At 34.1% G+C, this 18,384-nt stretch overlaps 1 protein-coding gene across 1 annotated transcript in view; it reads right to left on the reverse strand.

The window, feature by feature from the left end:
• The window catches only part of LOC150080477 (disintegrin and metalloproteinase domain-containing protein 10-like), a 540,219-nt gene that overhangs the window by 40,641 nt on the left and 481,194 nt on the right, over window positions 1-18,384 (reverse strand). Inside the window, exons 9-11 of the mRNA XM_090380704.1 lie at window positions 15,465-15,560; window positions 9,027-9,108; window positions 6,027-6,154 (exon numbers count right to left, since the gene is read on the reverse strand). Coding sequence (XP_090236830.1) covers window positions 6,027-6,154; window positions 9,027-9,108; window positions 15,465-15,560 — 306 coding nt within the window. The remainder of the gene's footprint in view (window positions 1-6,026; window positions 6,155-9,026; window positions 9,109-15,464; window positions 15,561-18,384) is intronic.

The raw sequence follows: 18,384 nt of genomic DNA on the forward strand, positions 1-18,384 counted from the left end.
GCCTTGGAAAGTCTCAATAAGGGTGAGTGTCTAAAAAATTTCTGTTGGATTAGGTGTGGGCAAGACAACTATAAAGATTGGAAAAAAAAAATCTAGAAAGAGATATTGCACTTTGTTCATTTCACAAGAATCATTAAGTTCTTGCCCCACTGTAAAGAAATAAAAATTAAACAGATAGTACACAATTCATTTCAGCTGTGATTTATGCAAAGTAGACCACATATAACTGCAATCAGCAGATTCATAAAAGCAGCATCAAAGGAAAGACCTTGGATTTACATTAAGCAGTTGATGGTTCAGAAAATTTTACTGGAAGTGGCAGATGGCTTGGACATTAGTAAAAATGTCATATGTATTCATACATCAAGTATCAGAGGGAAGAGATTATCTGCTGATCAGCTTAAAGCCCAAACATTTATTGGAGATTAACTGTACAGTATGGATGAAACGGGTCTAAATTATAAGGCATTACCATATAATTAAAAAAAAATGATGGAAAAAAAGGCAGAGCCTGCAGCATCAGGATAAAAGAAAAATCCAACAAGAGAATTACAGTAGTCACCTGTAGCAATGCAACTAGAACTCCAAATTGCTGCTTTTATGTTGTTGGTAAATCAATTAATCCTAGAACTTGAAAACATAAATTTTTCACCTTTCCAGTTTATTACTTTTACAAAAATCAACATGGATGGACTCTGCATTATTCAAAGAATGTGTGTGTTTTTTTTTGTTTTTTTTTTTGCAAATTTGTCTTATGTAAAGAGATACTTGAAGAAAATAAGCTTACCTAAAAAGGCTATTCTCTTTCTGGGTAACACTCCTTTACAGCTCAGTTGTTCCTTATAACTTAAGGGAACATAAAAGCCCTGTTTTTACCACGAAATGTAGCATCCTTGATCAAGGGGTTCTAGGATATCTAGATCAAGGGATTCTAGGATATCGAAAAAGACAACATAGGTGGAAGTTTTTGAATTCAGTTCTGAAAATATAGGTGACATGAATATAAGTCTTACAGAATTGTTAAAAAGTCATCAACATTAAGATGTGCTTACAGTATAGCACTAGCATGGAACGAAACCCAAGTTCAACATTTATTAAATCTTGGAGAAAACATTGGCCTGAAGTTGAAAATGCTAATGAAAACTGTTGTCCTGCAAACTCCTCTGACCTAATGAAAGCTACAAGAAGATAATGGAGAATACAGTTTATTAACTGATTTCAGGTAAACTGAAAGTTCCAAGAAGACATAGAACAATGTATTCAATAATGTTTTCCAACAAATCAGTAATGATTTGTTGGAAAATGAAATTATGGATGATGCAGAAACCATACATACCATGATGGAAATAGATGGATCTAAATATGAGAAGAGATTAAATTAAATCCAGGGCCTAAACCTTCTCATGCAGCAGACAAAATTCCCTAGAGAGAGCTTTACATTATAATGAACAACAGCCTGATTCAATAGTCATCAAATGTGATGTTCATAAAAATGTGGAGGTGTTACATTTCATTATCTAAACAGATAAAAAAAATACTAATTTTATATGTGGAAGCAATTGTATATATTTTAAATAAAAATAAAATTCTTAAGGTAAACGTATATCCTTTTTAATGATTCCCCACTTTAACAAATTTTTTTTAATAACCAACAAGCTATTGGTCCCAATGATGTTAGATAAGATAGTGAAGATAGCTTCTGTAGTGAAAAAAAACAATAATAATAAATAAATAAAATATCACATGCCAACTGCCTAAATTTATACACATATGCATAATAAATTCAGACGAGCAATACCAAAACTTAAAAGAATGGCTGTAATTAATTTATACAAGTTTATAAAAAGTTTATTTTAAAATTTTCGGACATATCTTTTATCCAACCATGCTTATTTGATCATTCCCATCTAATGGTAAAGGTCAGACATAATACATAGCTGAGGGTTTGGGATAATGTATGACTCCTGCAAGATATAAAAGGAATGAGAGCTGAGGAAGCCAGGCAGTAGTACAGTAGAATAATATCTATCAGCATTTTGGAGAGAATAAAATTCTGGTACTGCAGAGCAGGAACATCCATTCTAGGCAAGTAGGGATACCCAAATAAACTCGAGAAATTTTTTCCTGCACAAACAGATTTAAAATTTACCCCTAGGGGCTCACATCTGATGAGTATGGGCTTGGCACACCCGGGGTCCTGAGCTGGATATCATCATCCTTCTCTTTCTTGGTGATTCCTTTCTACTTCTGACTCTCAATCTCTCCCTCTCAGGGTAACTCAGGAATTTTTTTTTGGCTGGTGCAGCATAAGCCTCAGGCTTCATTGCACCATATGGCTAATAATAATAATAACTTCTCGAATATCCACTACTAATTCCTTAAATGCTGATCTCCAGTGGGGTAATGATAGCTTAGTTGATTTCAATCCTTCTAAAACTCAGTCCTATATCTTGTAAAAAGGATTCTTCTGCTCCTATGCTTATCTTCAATGACACTCCTGTTTCTAGGCAAGATCATATATCTCTATTGGGGATTACTCTGACTTTTAATCTCTCTTGGCATAAGCACATTACAAATATTGCTTCCTCTGCATCTAAAAACCTGGGTTTTCTCTTTCGCTCTTGGTGTGACTTTTCTTCCAAACTCTGTACAAATCGTAAATCTGCCCTACCATGGGATATTGTTCCCATATCTGGGGCGGTGACCCCAAAACCTCTCTCTCTCTCTCCGGTGTCTAGATTCCATTCAAAAGAGGGCAGTCAGGTTAACTAATGACTCATCTAACAGAGTCTCTCCACTGTCTCATAGACATTCTGTTACTGCTGCATGCCTTTTCTACATATACTTCCATGGGCACTATTGTTCTAAATTGGCTTCTATAATACTCACTCTCTCTTCCAAAGCAGTCTGAACACGTGCTGCTACCAATCATTGTTGTTTGGTTTTTAGGAGCATTAGCAACTAAGGCCATATTGCTCGGGGATATGCGGTGGTCATTCCTTGACCTTTCCGCATCCTCTGTATTTGGTGGTGACGGGCTCGAACCCCGGTCCAATCAACAAGCGTGTGCTACGCACTGCTGCTCCTTCCCACCTGGCTACGGAGGCGCCATTGCTACCAATCAATATCTTTTTACTGTCCATCTTCAAATGTATAGAACCAACTTTTCTTCTTCCTCATTCTTCCTTCTTTATTCATTCAACTTCTATATTCTGGAAAACCTTTCCTTCATATGTAATTCCTGAAAATTAAAATCTACAGAAGTTTAAGTCTAATGCCAATAAATATTTTCTTTCATTTTCTCAAACTTCAACCTATGGATGGTATTAAGTAACTATAGGTTCTAATGCTTCTCACATTTGGGGTTTTCATAAAAAAAAAAAACTGCATAATGTGTAATTTATGCAGAAATAGAAGAGTCCATAGAAGTAAGACTTTATATTGGATACTGAAAAATATTGAAGGACCTTGTAGAGGTACTGTCAATAAAAAAAGAGTAACAAATACTTTCTATTGTTAGGACCCTTCAACATCATTATAAGTAATTATGTGGCACAATAGGTCAGCACTTATTTGTAGAGGTATGGGTTTGAGTCCTATTAAAAACCAGATGAATTTCTAAAGGTGTTTTCAATTGGGGTTGAGTTAGCCAATCTCAGAAGATGGAATGGGATATCATCTTGAGACCTGTTAGTAAAACTGGATATATATTTTACAGAGAGAGAAGGCATTAATCTATCAGTGTAGGAACCTCCATTCCTCCATATAGTAAAGGCTGAGCTTCTGTGGTGGATTACATTCATAGCTGATTGTTGTATACAATCTGCCAAATTACTATAGTGATTTTGTAGTTCTGTATTTCCTAAAGTAGCAATTTTCTTTTCTTTTTTCTGATTAATGTTTTCAGCAGTGAAAACATTAACCCACCTGTATGCAGCAGTTTTTTGCTACTTTCCATTCAAAAGACTGTCCATCAAACAAAGTATCTGTTTTTATGGTCACAATTTTGAAGCAACTTCCAAAATGTAGATCTACAAAAGTATTATCCCTACAAAATACTTCTTGTTCAAGAAAACTGTTCAAGTTCATATCTTTGGCAAAGCCTCGAGTTCAAGACCTGCTACCCATCAGCATTGAGCCTGCTTAAAGCATTCAAGGCCTTATACACCTCAATCAGATCACCTTGCAGATGCTAGTCTCCAGATGGTGCAACTTGCAGAACTTAATCCTCTCTTGGCAAGAGCACCCCTTTGTTCCTCTCACCAATCTTGTTGCTCTTCTCTGTACTCATTCTAGCAACTCTACATCCTTCCTAAAAGGAGGCATCCAGACCTGTAACCTGTACACAGTACTCAAGGTGTGGCCTGACCATTGCCTTATACAAGGGGATAATCACCTGACCATTGCTTTATACAAGGGGATAATCATTATGCTAGCAAAATTTCTATATATCATTGACAAAACTTCATGACCTGCTCTGGCAGTACATCTGCACTGCTCAGAGAATTTCATATTTGATTGCACAATTATCCCCAGGTCTTTTTCATTTTCTACCTCCCTGAGTATAGTACCACACAGTTGGTACATTTCTCTTGGGTTACTGCTACCCATATGCAGTACTTTGCATTTAACTTTAGTTGCCACTTCTTAGCCAATCTGCCTAACTTTTCTAGATCCTGTTGCAGTAGCATACTGTCTTTATTGTCATTAACAACTCTGCCAACCTTTGTATCATCTGCAAACTTGGACATTAAGTCTGATATACCTTTATTGATATCACTGATAAATACACAAAACAACAATGAGCCCAGCATCGAACCCTGATGGGACTGATGTTATTAGTGGGACTTCACTAATAACATTAGTCCATGTAGAGCAGTGTCCATTTATTACCACTCTCTGCCATCTCCCACTCAACTATCCCTTTATCCATTGCAGCTACCTTCCCTTAATGCCATACTACTCCAATTTGTAAAGCAGTCTTCCATGTACAATAGTATCAAATGCTTTCCTGAAATCCAAGTATATGATATCAAAATTATTTTTTGCATCCAGTTCCTTTGTGACAACAGAGTAGTATCCAACTGACTGTATGAAACAACTTGCCACTCCCCACTGATTTTGTCTGTAAGGCTAAGACAAAATGACCTGTGAATGAACAAACCATTCTTTTTATCTGACTGGGCACACCATTTTTAACTCCAAGTAACTGTAAATCTTCAATGAAAGTACGAAGGGGGGGGGAGGATAAAAATAATCGGAAATCAAGCAACTAAGACAAAGTAAACTATCAAAATTAATCAAAGCCCACACCAGTATAACAAACATAAATCATAAAATAACACTAAATTAAAATAAAATAATATTTTACCAAATGTAAATATTTAATACAAATTCAAAATAAAAACACCTAATTGTTCGGAAAGGGCATTATATTAACGGAATGCATACATTATTCCTTTAATAATCACAAATATACATGTACAGTCAATCAGCACAGTAAACAGATGGTTACATCCATTCAAAAGATCATTCTCTCTCTCTCATCTCACATGACCATAAAAATAATTTCTGTCATTTGCTTTTGAGAGGTATTTAAGTGGGCACATTTTAGTCTAAATCAGCATTTATAATTCTAACACTTTCTTCTAAGCTGCTTAGATTGTGCCACAATCCAAAACTAACTTTTTTCTCCCTCTTCCTTCATTCTTTTAGCAACCTTCCTTCAATTATATTTAATGAGGATTACAAGATACAAATATTGAAGTGTAATATTAACTAGTTTATTCTTATCTCAGACTATCCATGATATACTTTAGAGGTTCATAGTCAAAAGTAATCCAGTTTGACAACCTTTATCGTGTTTGGAATTATTCATGAAAAAAAAAAAATAATAATAATACCTCAAAGCAGCCGTTTATGTTTTATTGTGGTTGATAACATAGATTATCCAATTGGAATTTAAAAATTGAAATGACATGTTAACAAAAAATGTTTAGTATCAGTAATATTTTAATCTTCCTTACTTGCAACTCAGATCATCCCCTGGTTGTTTACAACACAACTCACAAGCCTTTGTTACAGGATCATGAAGCCCTCGTTTGCACTGGCATGATTCAAGGCCATAGGCCATGCAGATAGAACCTGTACATTCCTATAAGCAAAACAGTGGCTATTATAAAATATCAAGGAACATTGTATAATTGTTATAAATGTAGAGATGTTTTGCTTCAAAAAATAATGCATAACTTATAGCCGTATCCATAACTCAGATTAAGATAAATCTGAAGATTGTCATGACTTAATATATAGTTTAAAAGGACAAATGTGATCTGAATATGTACAATCCAGATGCACAATCTAGACAGATATGCCCTCTTAGCAATGAAAGAGAAATCTTTCAGGTAAAGAATCCCCAAATATCCATATAATCATAGCCTGTTTTAACAGACACATCATGAAAGTATAATTCAATTACAAATGAGTTTAGAATATTGCATATTGTGATGTTTCAGAACTGGAGTATTAGTCTCCCACCCAAGTAGATCTTGGTGATATCCTTGGGGGAGGGGGGGGATTATAGTATGGTAATGTTTCTCAACTGGGATATTTAACCTTCCCCACCCAAGTGGGTCTTGGCAATATCCTAGGGGGTTGGGCCCCCTAGATTATGATGTGCCATAATAAAATAACGCCAAATAGCCTTAAACAAAAAAAGGAACTAAGCTTGTTATGTATGACCAGTAAGAAGGCAGAACAGCTGCAAATTTGGTATTTCTCAAAAAAAAAAAAAAAAAACCAGTTGCTAAAAGCAGAAAAAAATTCTTTATCACCATATTGCCACCCAGTATTCATTACTCAAATAGATCTGATGGTTAACTCAATGTCTTTGAAATGGTGACCAAAGGAAGTTGCTGAATTATCATATTTTAGCCAGTCTAAAACTTCAGTATTCTGCTACAAAATTCACTCAGCAATGAATAAAGTTGCAGGCCTATCTTTGTGTTTTGAAGATATGACAAATAGATAATTTAAAGGATATATAAACACAAAACACATAAAATTCATAATATCAATGATGTTCACTCAGAAAATGCAAAATTATGTACACAGTGTGGCAACTGGGAAACGAGACTGATGTTATGAGATAAGTGCTGGTGCTGCCATTTACTAGAAGTAAACATGAAAGGAAAGGAAAGATTGATTGTTCCTTGAGCACTGCAGTCAAGGTCAGCAAAAATTTCTGCCATTTAAGAATGTAGTGTGAGCTGAACTGCATGTTTCTCCTGTGCCTGTGTTGCGGAGGGAAAAATGAAACAAAGAGCAAACATCAAGTTTTGTGTTCGACTGGGCAAAAGTTCCACGGAAATGTTACAAATCATGAAGCAAGTTTATGGAGAGAACTGTCTGTCTTGTGCATGTGTGTTCAAGTGGCATAAATGTTCTGCCCATGGAAGAGAATCACTGGAAGACAATAAACATCCAGGCCCAGCAAAAATGATTCAAACGCCAGAGTTGTAAGAAAAGATACAGAAAATCATTACTAATAACCAATGTGCAATGCTTCAAATGATTTCAGAAGGTCTGTAAGTTAATAAGGAAATCATTTGACAAATAATAACTCAGGATTTGAAGAAAACAAAGCGCTCAGTTTGTTCCCCACTCTTTAACAGCTGGTCAACAACAGGTGTGAGTTGAACACTGCGGAGAACTCACTGAGGCTGCTGAAAGTAAACCCAACTTCCTGAATTTGAGCGTTGCAGGTGACGAGACATGGCGCTTTCAGTATGATCCCACTACAAAGCAACAAAGTGCAGAGTGGAAGTTGGTAAACTCACCCAAAACAAAAAAAAGTTTGTCAAGAAAGGTCAAAAATTCCCTTGCTACCTTTCTAAGATAGCAAAGGGAGTTGCACAAAAAGTTTGTGTCCAATGGCCAAAGTGGTACTGCTGCCTACTGTCTGGAGGTTTTGACACATTTGTTGCAGAGAATCCGTTATGTGAAGCCTCAGTACAGAGAAGACAGCAACTGGTTCCTTTTGCACAACAATGCACTAAGCCACAAGGTTCTCATTGTTCAGGAGTTTCTGGCTAGCAAAAAAGCCAGTGTACTGTAGCACCTGCCATATTCAACAGACAGCCATGTGCAACTTCATTTTGTTCCCAAAGTTCAAGGAATCACTGAAAGGCTGTTATTTTCATGATGTCAACACCATTCGAAGAGCTGTGAAAAGAACAGTGAACAGTATACCAGTCATTCCAGTAATTTCGTGATCATTGCATGCAGTGTGCAAATGTGGGAGGAAATTACTTTGAATAAACCAAGGATAGTTTACTCATATATGGGATCATTCATTTTTTAAAATTTTTTTTTCATTATTTTTTTCTAGTATCAGTCCTATTTTCTAATTGCCGCATTGTGTATGTGGAATAGGATGCAAGGATGAGTAACTATATGATAACAGCATACACCATAGCAACATGCAGTGTTCATGCATTGATCAACTGATCATGTACCACAAATTACTTGGAATTTTACCCTGCAATTATGAAATGAGTACATAAAGGGAATGCAAAATAATCAAATCTGTAGCTACAGAAACTGAAAATACAAGTTTTTCTGTATATAATAACAAAAGATAACAATATAATATAATAATATTTTCATCTCCCATGGCAGTATATCACCTATCACTAATTTAGAGAGGTTTGTGTTCATATCCTGGTGGAGAATAGAGTAATTCTTAAAGACTTCTGCAATCAATTAGCCAATCTCATGCAGAGGAAGCAGGGCTTTTAGCATGCACAACATGCAAAGCTGGCCTGTGAACACACACTAGTACAGATATAATACCCGTGCGGCAGTATGGTCTTAGATGCTTATGCACTAAATAAATTCTAATAATAATAACAATCAGCATATGAGCAGGCATTTTAATGTTTTTTAAAATGCAGTTTAAATCCTAAACAATAAGAAACAAACTATACCACTATGAAAAAAAAAAAAAGAAAAAGAAAAATACTTACCCCCATGTAACAAACAAACTCATCATTACAGATGGTCTTGTTGGGCTTGTTTGTAGAGGGTGGACACTGCGGTCCATGGCCAGTAAGTCAGTTAAGGAATTTTCATAAATTACTAGGCAATAATTATTTATTCAAGATAGATCTTGAATTTACATTCAGTACTCCTACAAGTCATTGATTATGCAGGTAATGTCTGTTTGTTGGTGGCACCATGTTTACTGAAACTCACCAATTTGAATATATAGAAAAATATAGAACATTCACACAGACTAAATGATGTTCATTTGGTCAGTGTGCATTATTATAATCTGCCATGCTGGTCCAGTGCAGGTTGGTAGACTGATTGTATTTAGCAGTCAAGGGTTTGAACACCGATCTACTCAAAGAGCGTGTGCTATGCACTCCTTTTCCTGACCACTTGGCTATGGAGGCCTTATCCATAGCAGTAACTTGCCCGTAATGTCACACTAATCCAATTTGTATAACAGTCTTTTGTTTATATAGTATCGGTGTAAATACACCATAGTTAACCCATAAATTTGAACTACGTAAGTAGTGTAGAAGGCATCGTTTTAATTGTATCTCATATTGTGGTTGCCTTCACAATGAGATAGCGGTATTGCACTACTTCAAATAAATAACGCTTCTCTAGTAGAGAAGACTACTGTTATTTATTTTTAGAGGATACCACCACCACCACCCAGACGATCGTTTCGAAGCTATTGGGCTTCATCATCAGTGGGCGGGCAGGTACCCTGGTAATACAACATGCCATCACGGTTGCGAAGTTATATCCACAATATGAGAGATGCCAAAGGGTGTTGGTAAAAATGTAATTTGAAAATGAAATGCACAAGGCATAATTCTTATGGGTTTTGGTAATTAACTATATAGTATCAGTGTAAATACACCATAGTTAACCCATAACTATGGTGTATTTACACCGATACTATATAGTTAATTACCAAAACCCATAAGAATTATGCCTTGTGCATTTCATTTTCCAAACATTCTTTTATGTGCAACAGTATCAAAAGCTTTCCTGAAATCCAAGTATATGATATCAAAATTATTTTTTGCATCCAGTTCCTTTGTTACTACATCACAGTATCCAATCAAATTGCGGAGACAAAATTGACCCCTTTACAAATCCATGCTGTGACTGAAGTAGTACTGCATTCCTGTCTAGATGGTGTTACATTACTTCTTTAACCAGTGACTCCATTATTTTCCCTGGAACAGAAGTTAAGCTAACAGGTCTGTAATTACTTATCATCCTTTGATCCCCTTTGTGAATTGGAGATATATATGCATCTCTCTAGTCTACAGGGACTTTCCTTGAATCCATCCAAAGATACTCTCAAAATTCTGGCTAAGGGTTTTCTTACTGCCTTAGCTTCCTCCCTTAATATAATTGGACAGACTAATAGGTTCTATCCACCATCTGTAAATTCAATAAAAAAAACAAAGACATCCAGTAAGCAGATTCTTTACTTGGTTAATTTAAATTAATATTATATTGTATAAATGAGATCAAAATTCGAAAATTACAGGAATACAGGACATTTCAAATACATAAGAAACATGAAAAATAAGATGACAGAAACACTGTAAATGTCTCTGAAATGACATGAAATATCATAGCAAAGTTTAAATTACAAAAAAAAAATTAACATTATATGTACCTATATATATATACATATATATATATATACATATACCTTAAACACGTTTATGTTTTTATCTCATTGCTGTTTTTCTGTAAACTATGTATCACGTGGATTGCCAATGACTGAGCATTACTAACATAATAATTGTATCAATTATACAATTTATCAATAATATGAACCAGAGCCACCATTAAATAAGCATCACTAGCATAATCAGCCCATCCCAGATAAGCAACTATTGTTAATTAATATTTAACTCATTTAATAATTATATTTCAGTTATTTTAAATAATAATTTAATAACATAAATAATCATCTTTTACATTATATTTAATATTAATGTTATACTAGGGGGCTTTGCCCCCTGCTCGCTTCTTTTGATAAAAATAAAATACAGAAGCTTTCGACTCTGTGTGTGTCTCTTCCTCAGCTATGAATAAATAAATATGTTACTATATTTATACAATATCGGTGTAGATACACCATAGAAAACTCTTAAAGAAAAACTACGATCGTAGTGTGAAAGGCATCATTTCATCTGTATCTCATATTGCACTCATCCTTCACAACAAGTTACCATGCATTGCACTACCTCGAATAAGTAACGCTTCACTAATAGAGAAGACTATTGTCACTTATTCTCAGTGGGCATCATCACCCAGACAGCACCATTTCAAAGCTACCTGGCTTTTCATCGGTGGGTGCCTTTCACACTACTTTAAGAGTTGTCTATGGTGTAGCTACACCGATATTATATAGATATAGAATCTTAAAATATTATGCCTTGTTGCATTTAGTTTATTTAAATAAATACGTTACACATGGAAATCAAGAATGATACTGCGTGGTTATGTTAGATAAACATAACGTGTGACCATACTTGGACAGAAGTTTGTTTTACCACAGTAAAACGACGCCTCCATAGCCAGGTGGGCAGGAGCAGCAGTGTGTAGCACACGCTTCTTGATTAGACCAGGGTTCGAGCCCGTGACCACCAAATACGGAGCATGCGGAAAGGCCAGCGAATGACCACCGCATATCCCTGGAGCAATATGGCCTTAGTTGCTAATGCTCCTAAAAACCAAATAAATAACACAGTAAAACAAGCTTCTGTTACATATTTTAGTATTTGTTATGTATTACCACGTAACCTGCATCTATCTTCTCCCATTGGCTGAATAAATATCATTAGCAGGAAAATAATTTTAATGTATAGAAAGATCTCTTGTTTATATATTTATCCTTATATTTCCTATATATATCCTGTATTTAACAGAAAATGCTTCAACTTTTTCAAGTAAAGGGAAAAAAAAAAGACATTTTGATGAAACTAAAAACTAATGGATTGCTGTGCAAGATACAATCATATCAGAAATAAACATGTATGCATATCATATTAATTACTGATAATATTCTTTTTATTGGTATTGGTATTTGAGTTACATGATTAATGCATTTCTGAAAATCATTGCATAAGGCAGCAAGGTAAAAATGTATATCTCAGAAATCAACATAAAAAGACAAAAATTCTTAACCACAGCAAATAATGTACTATGACTGGGTTATGTGTTGAATAGTGGCAAAACTATTATGCTGTTAGGTCAACCACAGTAAGGAAGAAGGAGAGCACTGCGATTTTATTCTTTGACTGACTACTGGACTTCCGAAAAACAGTTGAAGGATAAAATCACAGTGCATGTATACTCCATAATGGCAAAATTTTACTGATGCCTAAACAAAGGTAGATGTGTGGTAAATTGTACATCCACAAGTAACCCATAGATGTGAAGTTTACCACATGATAATCAGATGTATATGAAATAATGGACATCAAAAACATTTTTGCACTAACAGAATTCAGCACACAGGAAAATACATCACAATATATCCAAATGTACACATATTTGGATACATTATGATAAAGAAATTTTCTGCAAAGTTTAGAGTAAGGATTTAATCATCAAAAAGAACACAAAATTCATTCCATATTATGAAATATTCATTGTAAAACTTGTAGTTACTTCAGTAAAGCGTACTGATAAAGAACCTTTTGTGTGGTTTATACAAATTAAAACATCAAAAAACACGTTTTGATGTTTTAATAAAAAGATACATTTTCATTAAATAGATATGTTCAATGAAAAGATACGTTTCACCAAAAATTTGTTTTTTTTCAACAATATGTTATTGTTGAAAAACAAAACATATCTGTCAGCTTTAAATAAAATGCTATTATTATCATGTAGCAAATTCTTATTATTGACATGAGAGCTTTTTGCTGGCTGTAAAGAAGTTAAGTATTAGCAGAATTACTATTGCAAAGTTAAGTAAGCAATTCAGTTATTTGTTTATCTCATGATTATTTTATAACTTGTGTGACCAGCGAAGTTAAGTAGTGTGAATCTAACAAAGCTTTCAAATGTGCTTTTTTTTGGTCTTTCAATAATATTTACTTTAGTTAACTTGTCTCATCATTCATTTGTGTATATTTAAAATATTTATATCAAGTAAGTTATATAAGTAGCAAACTTGGTAACAATATGAAAACACGATTAGTATTAGTATTGTAAAATGATGTAAGGAACCAAGCTTATGCAGCATCAGGTAAAAAAAAGTGTATAATCACTGATCTTCCCACACTTCATTTACCAATACTTATCTTGTTACAAGCTTATAAAATTCAAATCTCTCTTGGTAAGAACACTCCTCTGTGTACTTAACCAATCTTGTCTCTCTCTTCACTGTGCTTTTATAACATCTCCACATTTTTCAAAAATGGGGTTTACAAGCCAGTATGCAATACTCAGGATTTGGCCTAACCACTGTTTTTAATAATGGAATAATAATTTCTTTGTCTCTATTGGAAAAGCTTATGCATATTATTGATAGAACCCCATGAACTGTTCTAGCAACCTGATTACACAGTTCAGAGAACTTCATGTCAGATTATATAGTTCCTTCCATATCCTTTTTGTTGTTTACTATCCAGTGTCCCAGTATTAACATCTTCCAGTGTTATACCACAACTACCATTTCTCAAACAATCCAAATAATTTAGAGTTCTTGTTCTTTGAAAAGTTTTTGAATTAGTACCCTAATTACCATCATTAATCACAAATGCTCACCACAAACTGCTCACCTTTGTATCACCAGCAGACATTAAACTTGAAATACCTATATTAATATCATTAATAAATATCAGAAAAAGTAAGGAAACCCAGCACCAAACCCTGTGGGCTTCCACTCATAATATTAGTCCATGACAGCAGTGGCTATTTATAACTGCTCTCTGTCTTCTAACAAATCGTGTCACTAACTATGACACTCTTTTTTTTAGAATCTGTCATCATGCACTGAATCAGATTTCAAGCGGCAGTAGTTAGTTTTCTGAAAAAGAAAAACTTCAACATGCAGAACAGTGGGAAAAACCAATATGAACACACAATTTACAATAACATAATACACAAGAATACATCACAGAAAATGATGAAAAACCCTGAAAAAAAGTTTCTACAATCAGTGACAGAATTACCACATGTATCTGGAAACAGATGCACAAAATAGCATATTTCCTCACCTGATTGACATGTGTGTGATGACAATATAAATATAGCAGAAATGTGGACAAACATTTAGGAGCACAGTGTCATCTGGTTTTTGCATGCCAAAGGCTATGCCAACCATTACTACCTCATACTAGAAAAATTGAGAGATACTGGTCATCAGAAGAGAATAGGACTACTTCAAAAATGAAGCGATCTTGATCCATGGCACTGATATCATACAGTCATGGAGATATAGCAACAGCTATAGCAATATAGAATAAAAGCAGGATGGTTTGCCATGCCACATCCATCATTATATGCTCTAGACCTCCCTCTCCCTGGTTTTTTTGGGAGCAGTACCATTAAAATGTGATATGTAAGGAAAGAAATTTTCAATTGATGAAGGTGTCATACTTATCCATCAGTGGGATAAGTGCCTAACTGTACTGGTAATGGAAATTATGCTTAAAATTAATATTATCATTTTCCTATCCTGCACTATTGTATCTTTGTTGATTCACTTATTGTCAATAAATAAATCAACACAGTATAGCTTATATTCCAAGCACCTTTTATAACCACAGATATGGAAATCTTGATTGCTGTTTTGTAATGTAATGTAATGTTTACTGTTGTTTTCTAATCAAGATTTCAATTACAAATCCAAGTACAAATTATGATGACTAAATAGAAGAAGCATTACTGAACTTTCCTTAATCTTTTCTTTTTCAAAGAAAGAGAAATATTTACAAAGCTAATCTGTGTACAATACCATAGTACTAAGTAAGAGGGTTGGTATGCACATTGGGTTATCACTTGTCTCCTATTTAATAGAACATCATATATTTTCACCCCAGAATATAGAATACCATTTAGTTTGTACTTTTATTACAACCAAATACAAATATTTTCTAACATAATCATTTTGTTTGTTTGAAATGCTGTGTTTATTTCTTATTGGATTTGAACTACTCTCAAATCATGTTCAGTTACTAGCTATGGGTATACAATGAGAGAAGTGGCTATTTTTTTGTAAGAGCTTTGTTGGAAATGTAAAAAAAAAACACAAACAAACAAATATGCCTATACAGAAAAAAATAGCATTAAATACAGTGGTGAAATTAGTTCGTGTAAATTATGCACATGTCTATAAAAACAGCAAGTGTTGTATCATTAATTACCTTCCTAAAAGAAAAATAAAGTCATAAGACATCAAAGGATATTCACAATAGCTTGCACTTCTGCAACCATTATCTTCTCGACATTCTTCTCCCACCTTAAGCCTACAATCATGAGAGCAGCAAGGACCTTGGCTTGGGCTGGTGACATATTCAATATAAAACAGATTATACAAATAAAATTTCACAAACTTGAATACTTCAAAAATTTAAAAACAATCTTTTATCATTTACTTAAAGTAAATGATAAAAGATTTTTAAAAATTTACACTTGTATAAGCAGAACATAACATCCTTTCACTTTCTTCTCCCAAGATAAATGAAAATAAAAAAAATCATATAGGATTTTTTAAAATCTTTTATTTGATAACATTTATTTGATATCGTTTTGTTTTGCTTTATTTGATACCATTTTGCCACCAACACATTACATCTGATCCAAAAATAAAGTTACTGCTTAGTTTTTTGGAAAGGATGTGACCAATAATCAATACACTCACACCATAACAAACTGCTTGGCATTATCTTATTAAATTCTTCCATTTTGTTGTAAGTGTAAATTGAATTTTGTTCACAAAATTTTATCATTCATGTGAAAAGCACCATGCCTCTTAGGAGATATCATATTAACATGCACACTCTTCAGTAATAGTCTGAAGCATCCACTTTTGGCTTTGCCAAAGTGTTAGGAGGCTAGTATCAGGGATAAAAATTCTTTCCATTTTATATTTAGTATTAATTAATGGAAAACTGATACATGGAATGTGAGGCTGTTGTTGTTATTTGGTTTTTAGGAGCATTAGCAACTAAGGCCATATTGCTCTGGGGATATGCGGTGGTCATTCTCTGACCTTTCCGCATCCTCCATATTTGGTGGCTCATGGGCTCGAACCCCGGTCTAATCAAGAAGCGTGTGCTATGCACTGCTTCTCCCGCCCACCTGGCTACGGAGGCACCCCAAATGTGAGGCAAGCTTATATGAAGTGATAGCCAAAAATAATGAAAATAATCAGCTAATAATTCCATTGGTAATAGTAAGAATTTTTTCAGTTAGGTTATCGTAGAATAGGTGTTCACTGTAGTTTGCCTCATTGTACACTATTCTACATCACTTTGCATTGCTCTTTGCATTCAACATATGTGAAGCTGTTTAATGAAGTCCTGTACAATATGCTCCACAATTTTTTCAAATGAGCATTTTGACAAAACGAAGAATTACATCAAGTTTTGTTTCTAGCTTGATATAACAGTCTCAGAAGGCACAAGGCCTGTTATGAACAGCTTTTGAAAAAGCACAAAATTTTTGGTTTTTACAATTCAAAGCCATTTATGCCACTCTGGCTGTCCAACAGTTTCCTGGAAAAAAGTGCCTATAGTCACCTACCCCACCCACTCATCATACCTTAGTTTCTTATGGATTCTTGTTTCCAAAGACAAATGAAACTGAATTTCAAAGGAAAGAGAGAAAGGATATTCAATAAAAATTGCAGAAGATATTCAAGAATATTAATATTACAAAAAAAGGAGTCCAAGACATGAATCGCTGGACATGAAGACATGAAAGCTAAGTGGAGTACTTGAAGAGACATGATGCAAAATTGGATAAGTAAGACAAATCTTTATTTTTAAATTCATTCTCATAATTTCTGGGCAGTAGCTAAACTGACCATAGAACAAGTGCAATTTACAGATACAATACACTTAACCTCATTGCTTTAGTTGCTTTGTTGAAAAATCAACCTTGTACAGCATCAGTCAAAAAAAATAAAAAATAATAAAAAATAAATTAATAGTCCGAGCCACCTTCAACCTTCATTCACGTCGTTAACCTATTTCTTCTCCTAATTACCTGCCCAATCTCTCTTTAAACTTAGATAAACTTCCCACCTCCACAAAACATGACAATGATGACTGAGAGTTTATTACAACAGTCAGTTACCATTTGGCCAAAGACAAATTTCTTGACATTTATTCTGCAGTTATCCTTTCTCAATTTAAATTGATGTCCCTTTGCATATGCTACATGGGAAAGAGTTAAGATGACTACAGTATTTAGATTATTGAATCTTTTCAGAGCCTTAAGTACTTCACTTAGGTCACCATGCAGATACCTGGTTTCCAAACACTGTAATTTAAAGAATCCAAGTCTCTCTTAATAAGAATAGTTCTCTGTGCCCATTACTAACCTTGTTCCTTTTATATGCACTCTTTTTAGAAGGTTCAAATCCTATCTAAAATGAGGTTTCCAAACCTGTATGCGGTGCAGTCAAACCTCCCAAATCTGGTAACCCTGGTGGGATTTGATCTTTGCTGGATTTTGCAATTTTCTAGATTTCAAAAAGTCATATAATAGTTATGCAAAAAAAAAAAAAATAAAATAAATAAATAATAATAACAATAAAATACAATAAAAATAAAATTATTTCCACCCTACATAGATAATGAATCAACACCAAAATTTTCACATCACTTTGCCATAGCCCTACAGTTGAGTTTCTCCGATGACATTTTCCATTCTGAACCACTGAAATCTTCTCGCCACTTGCTTTTCTTTTAAGTAAAATACTGGCAAATGCAAATGGATGAAAGTTGTGTTGATGTTGCTTTTAATTACAACAATCCAAAGTTTTTTTATGTGTAGTGAATGCACTATATCAATCTAATAAATCACTAGTTTACAAAAATATGTTACAAAAAATAAAACACATTTCTATTTTCATGAAATTGTTGTAAGGGAAGTAGTCCTACACAAGCACAGTTATGTATTAAAGTGATAGATAAATTTGTTGACAGAAGGTCAGTTGGTTTTAGCATTAGCATTAATTGAGACATATGAAGCAAGAAAGCAAGCTTATTATATATACAGCATCAGCCAAAAAAAAAAAAAAAAAAAACCACCTTCGAATTTTACCCACCCGGTCACTCGAAGTTTTTGTCTAGTTCAGCATTAAATTTATTTAAGCTA

Source organism: Mastigoproctus giganteus, chromosome 9 (assembly GCF_048544385.1).
Source record: "Mastigoproctus giganteus isolate SK-2022 chromosome 9, ASM4854438v1, whole genome shotgun sequence".
NCBI lineage: Eukaryota > Metazoa > Arthropoda > Arachnida > Uropygi > Thelyphonidae > Mastigoproctus > Mastigoproctus giganteus.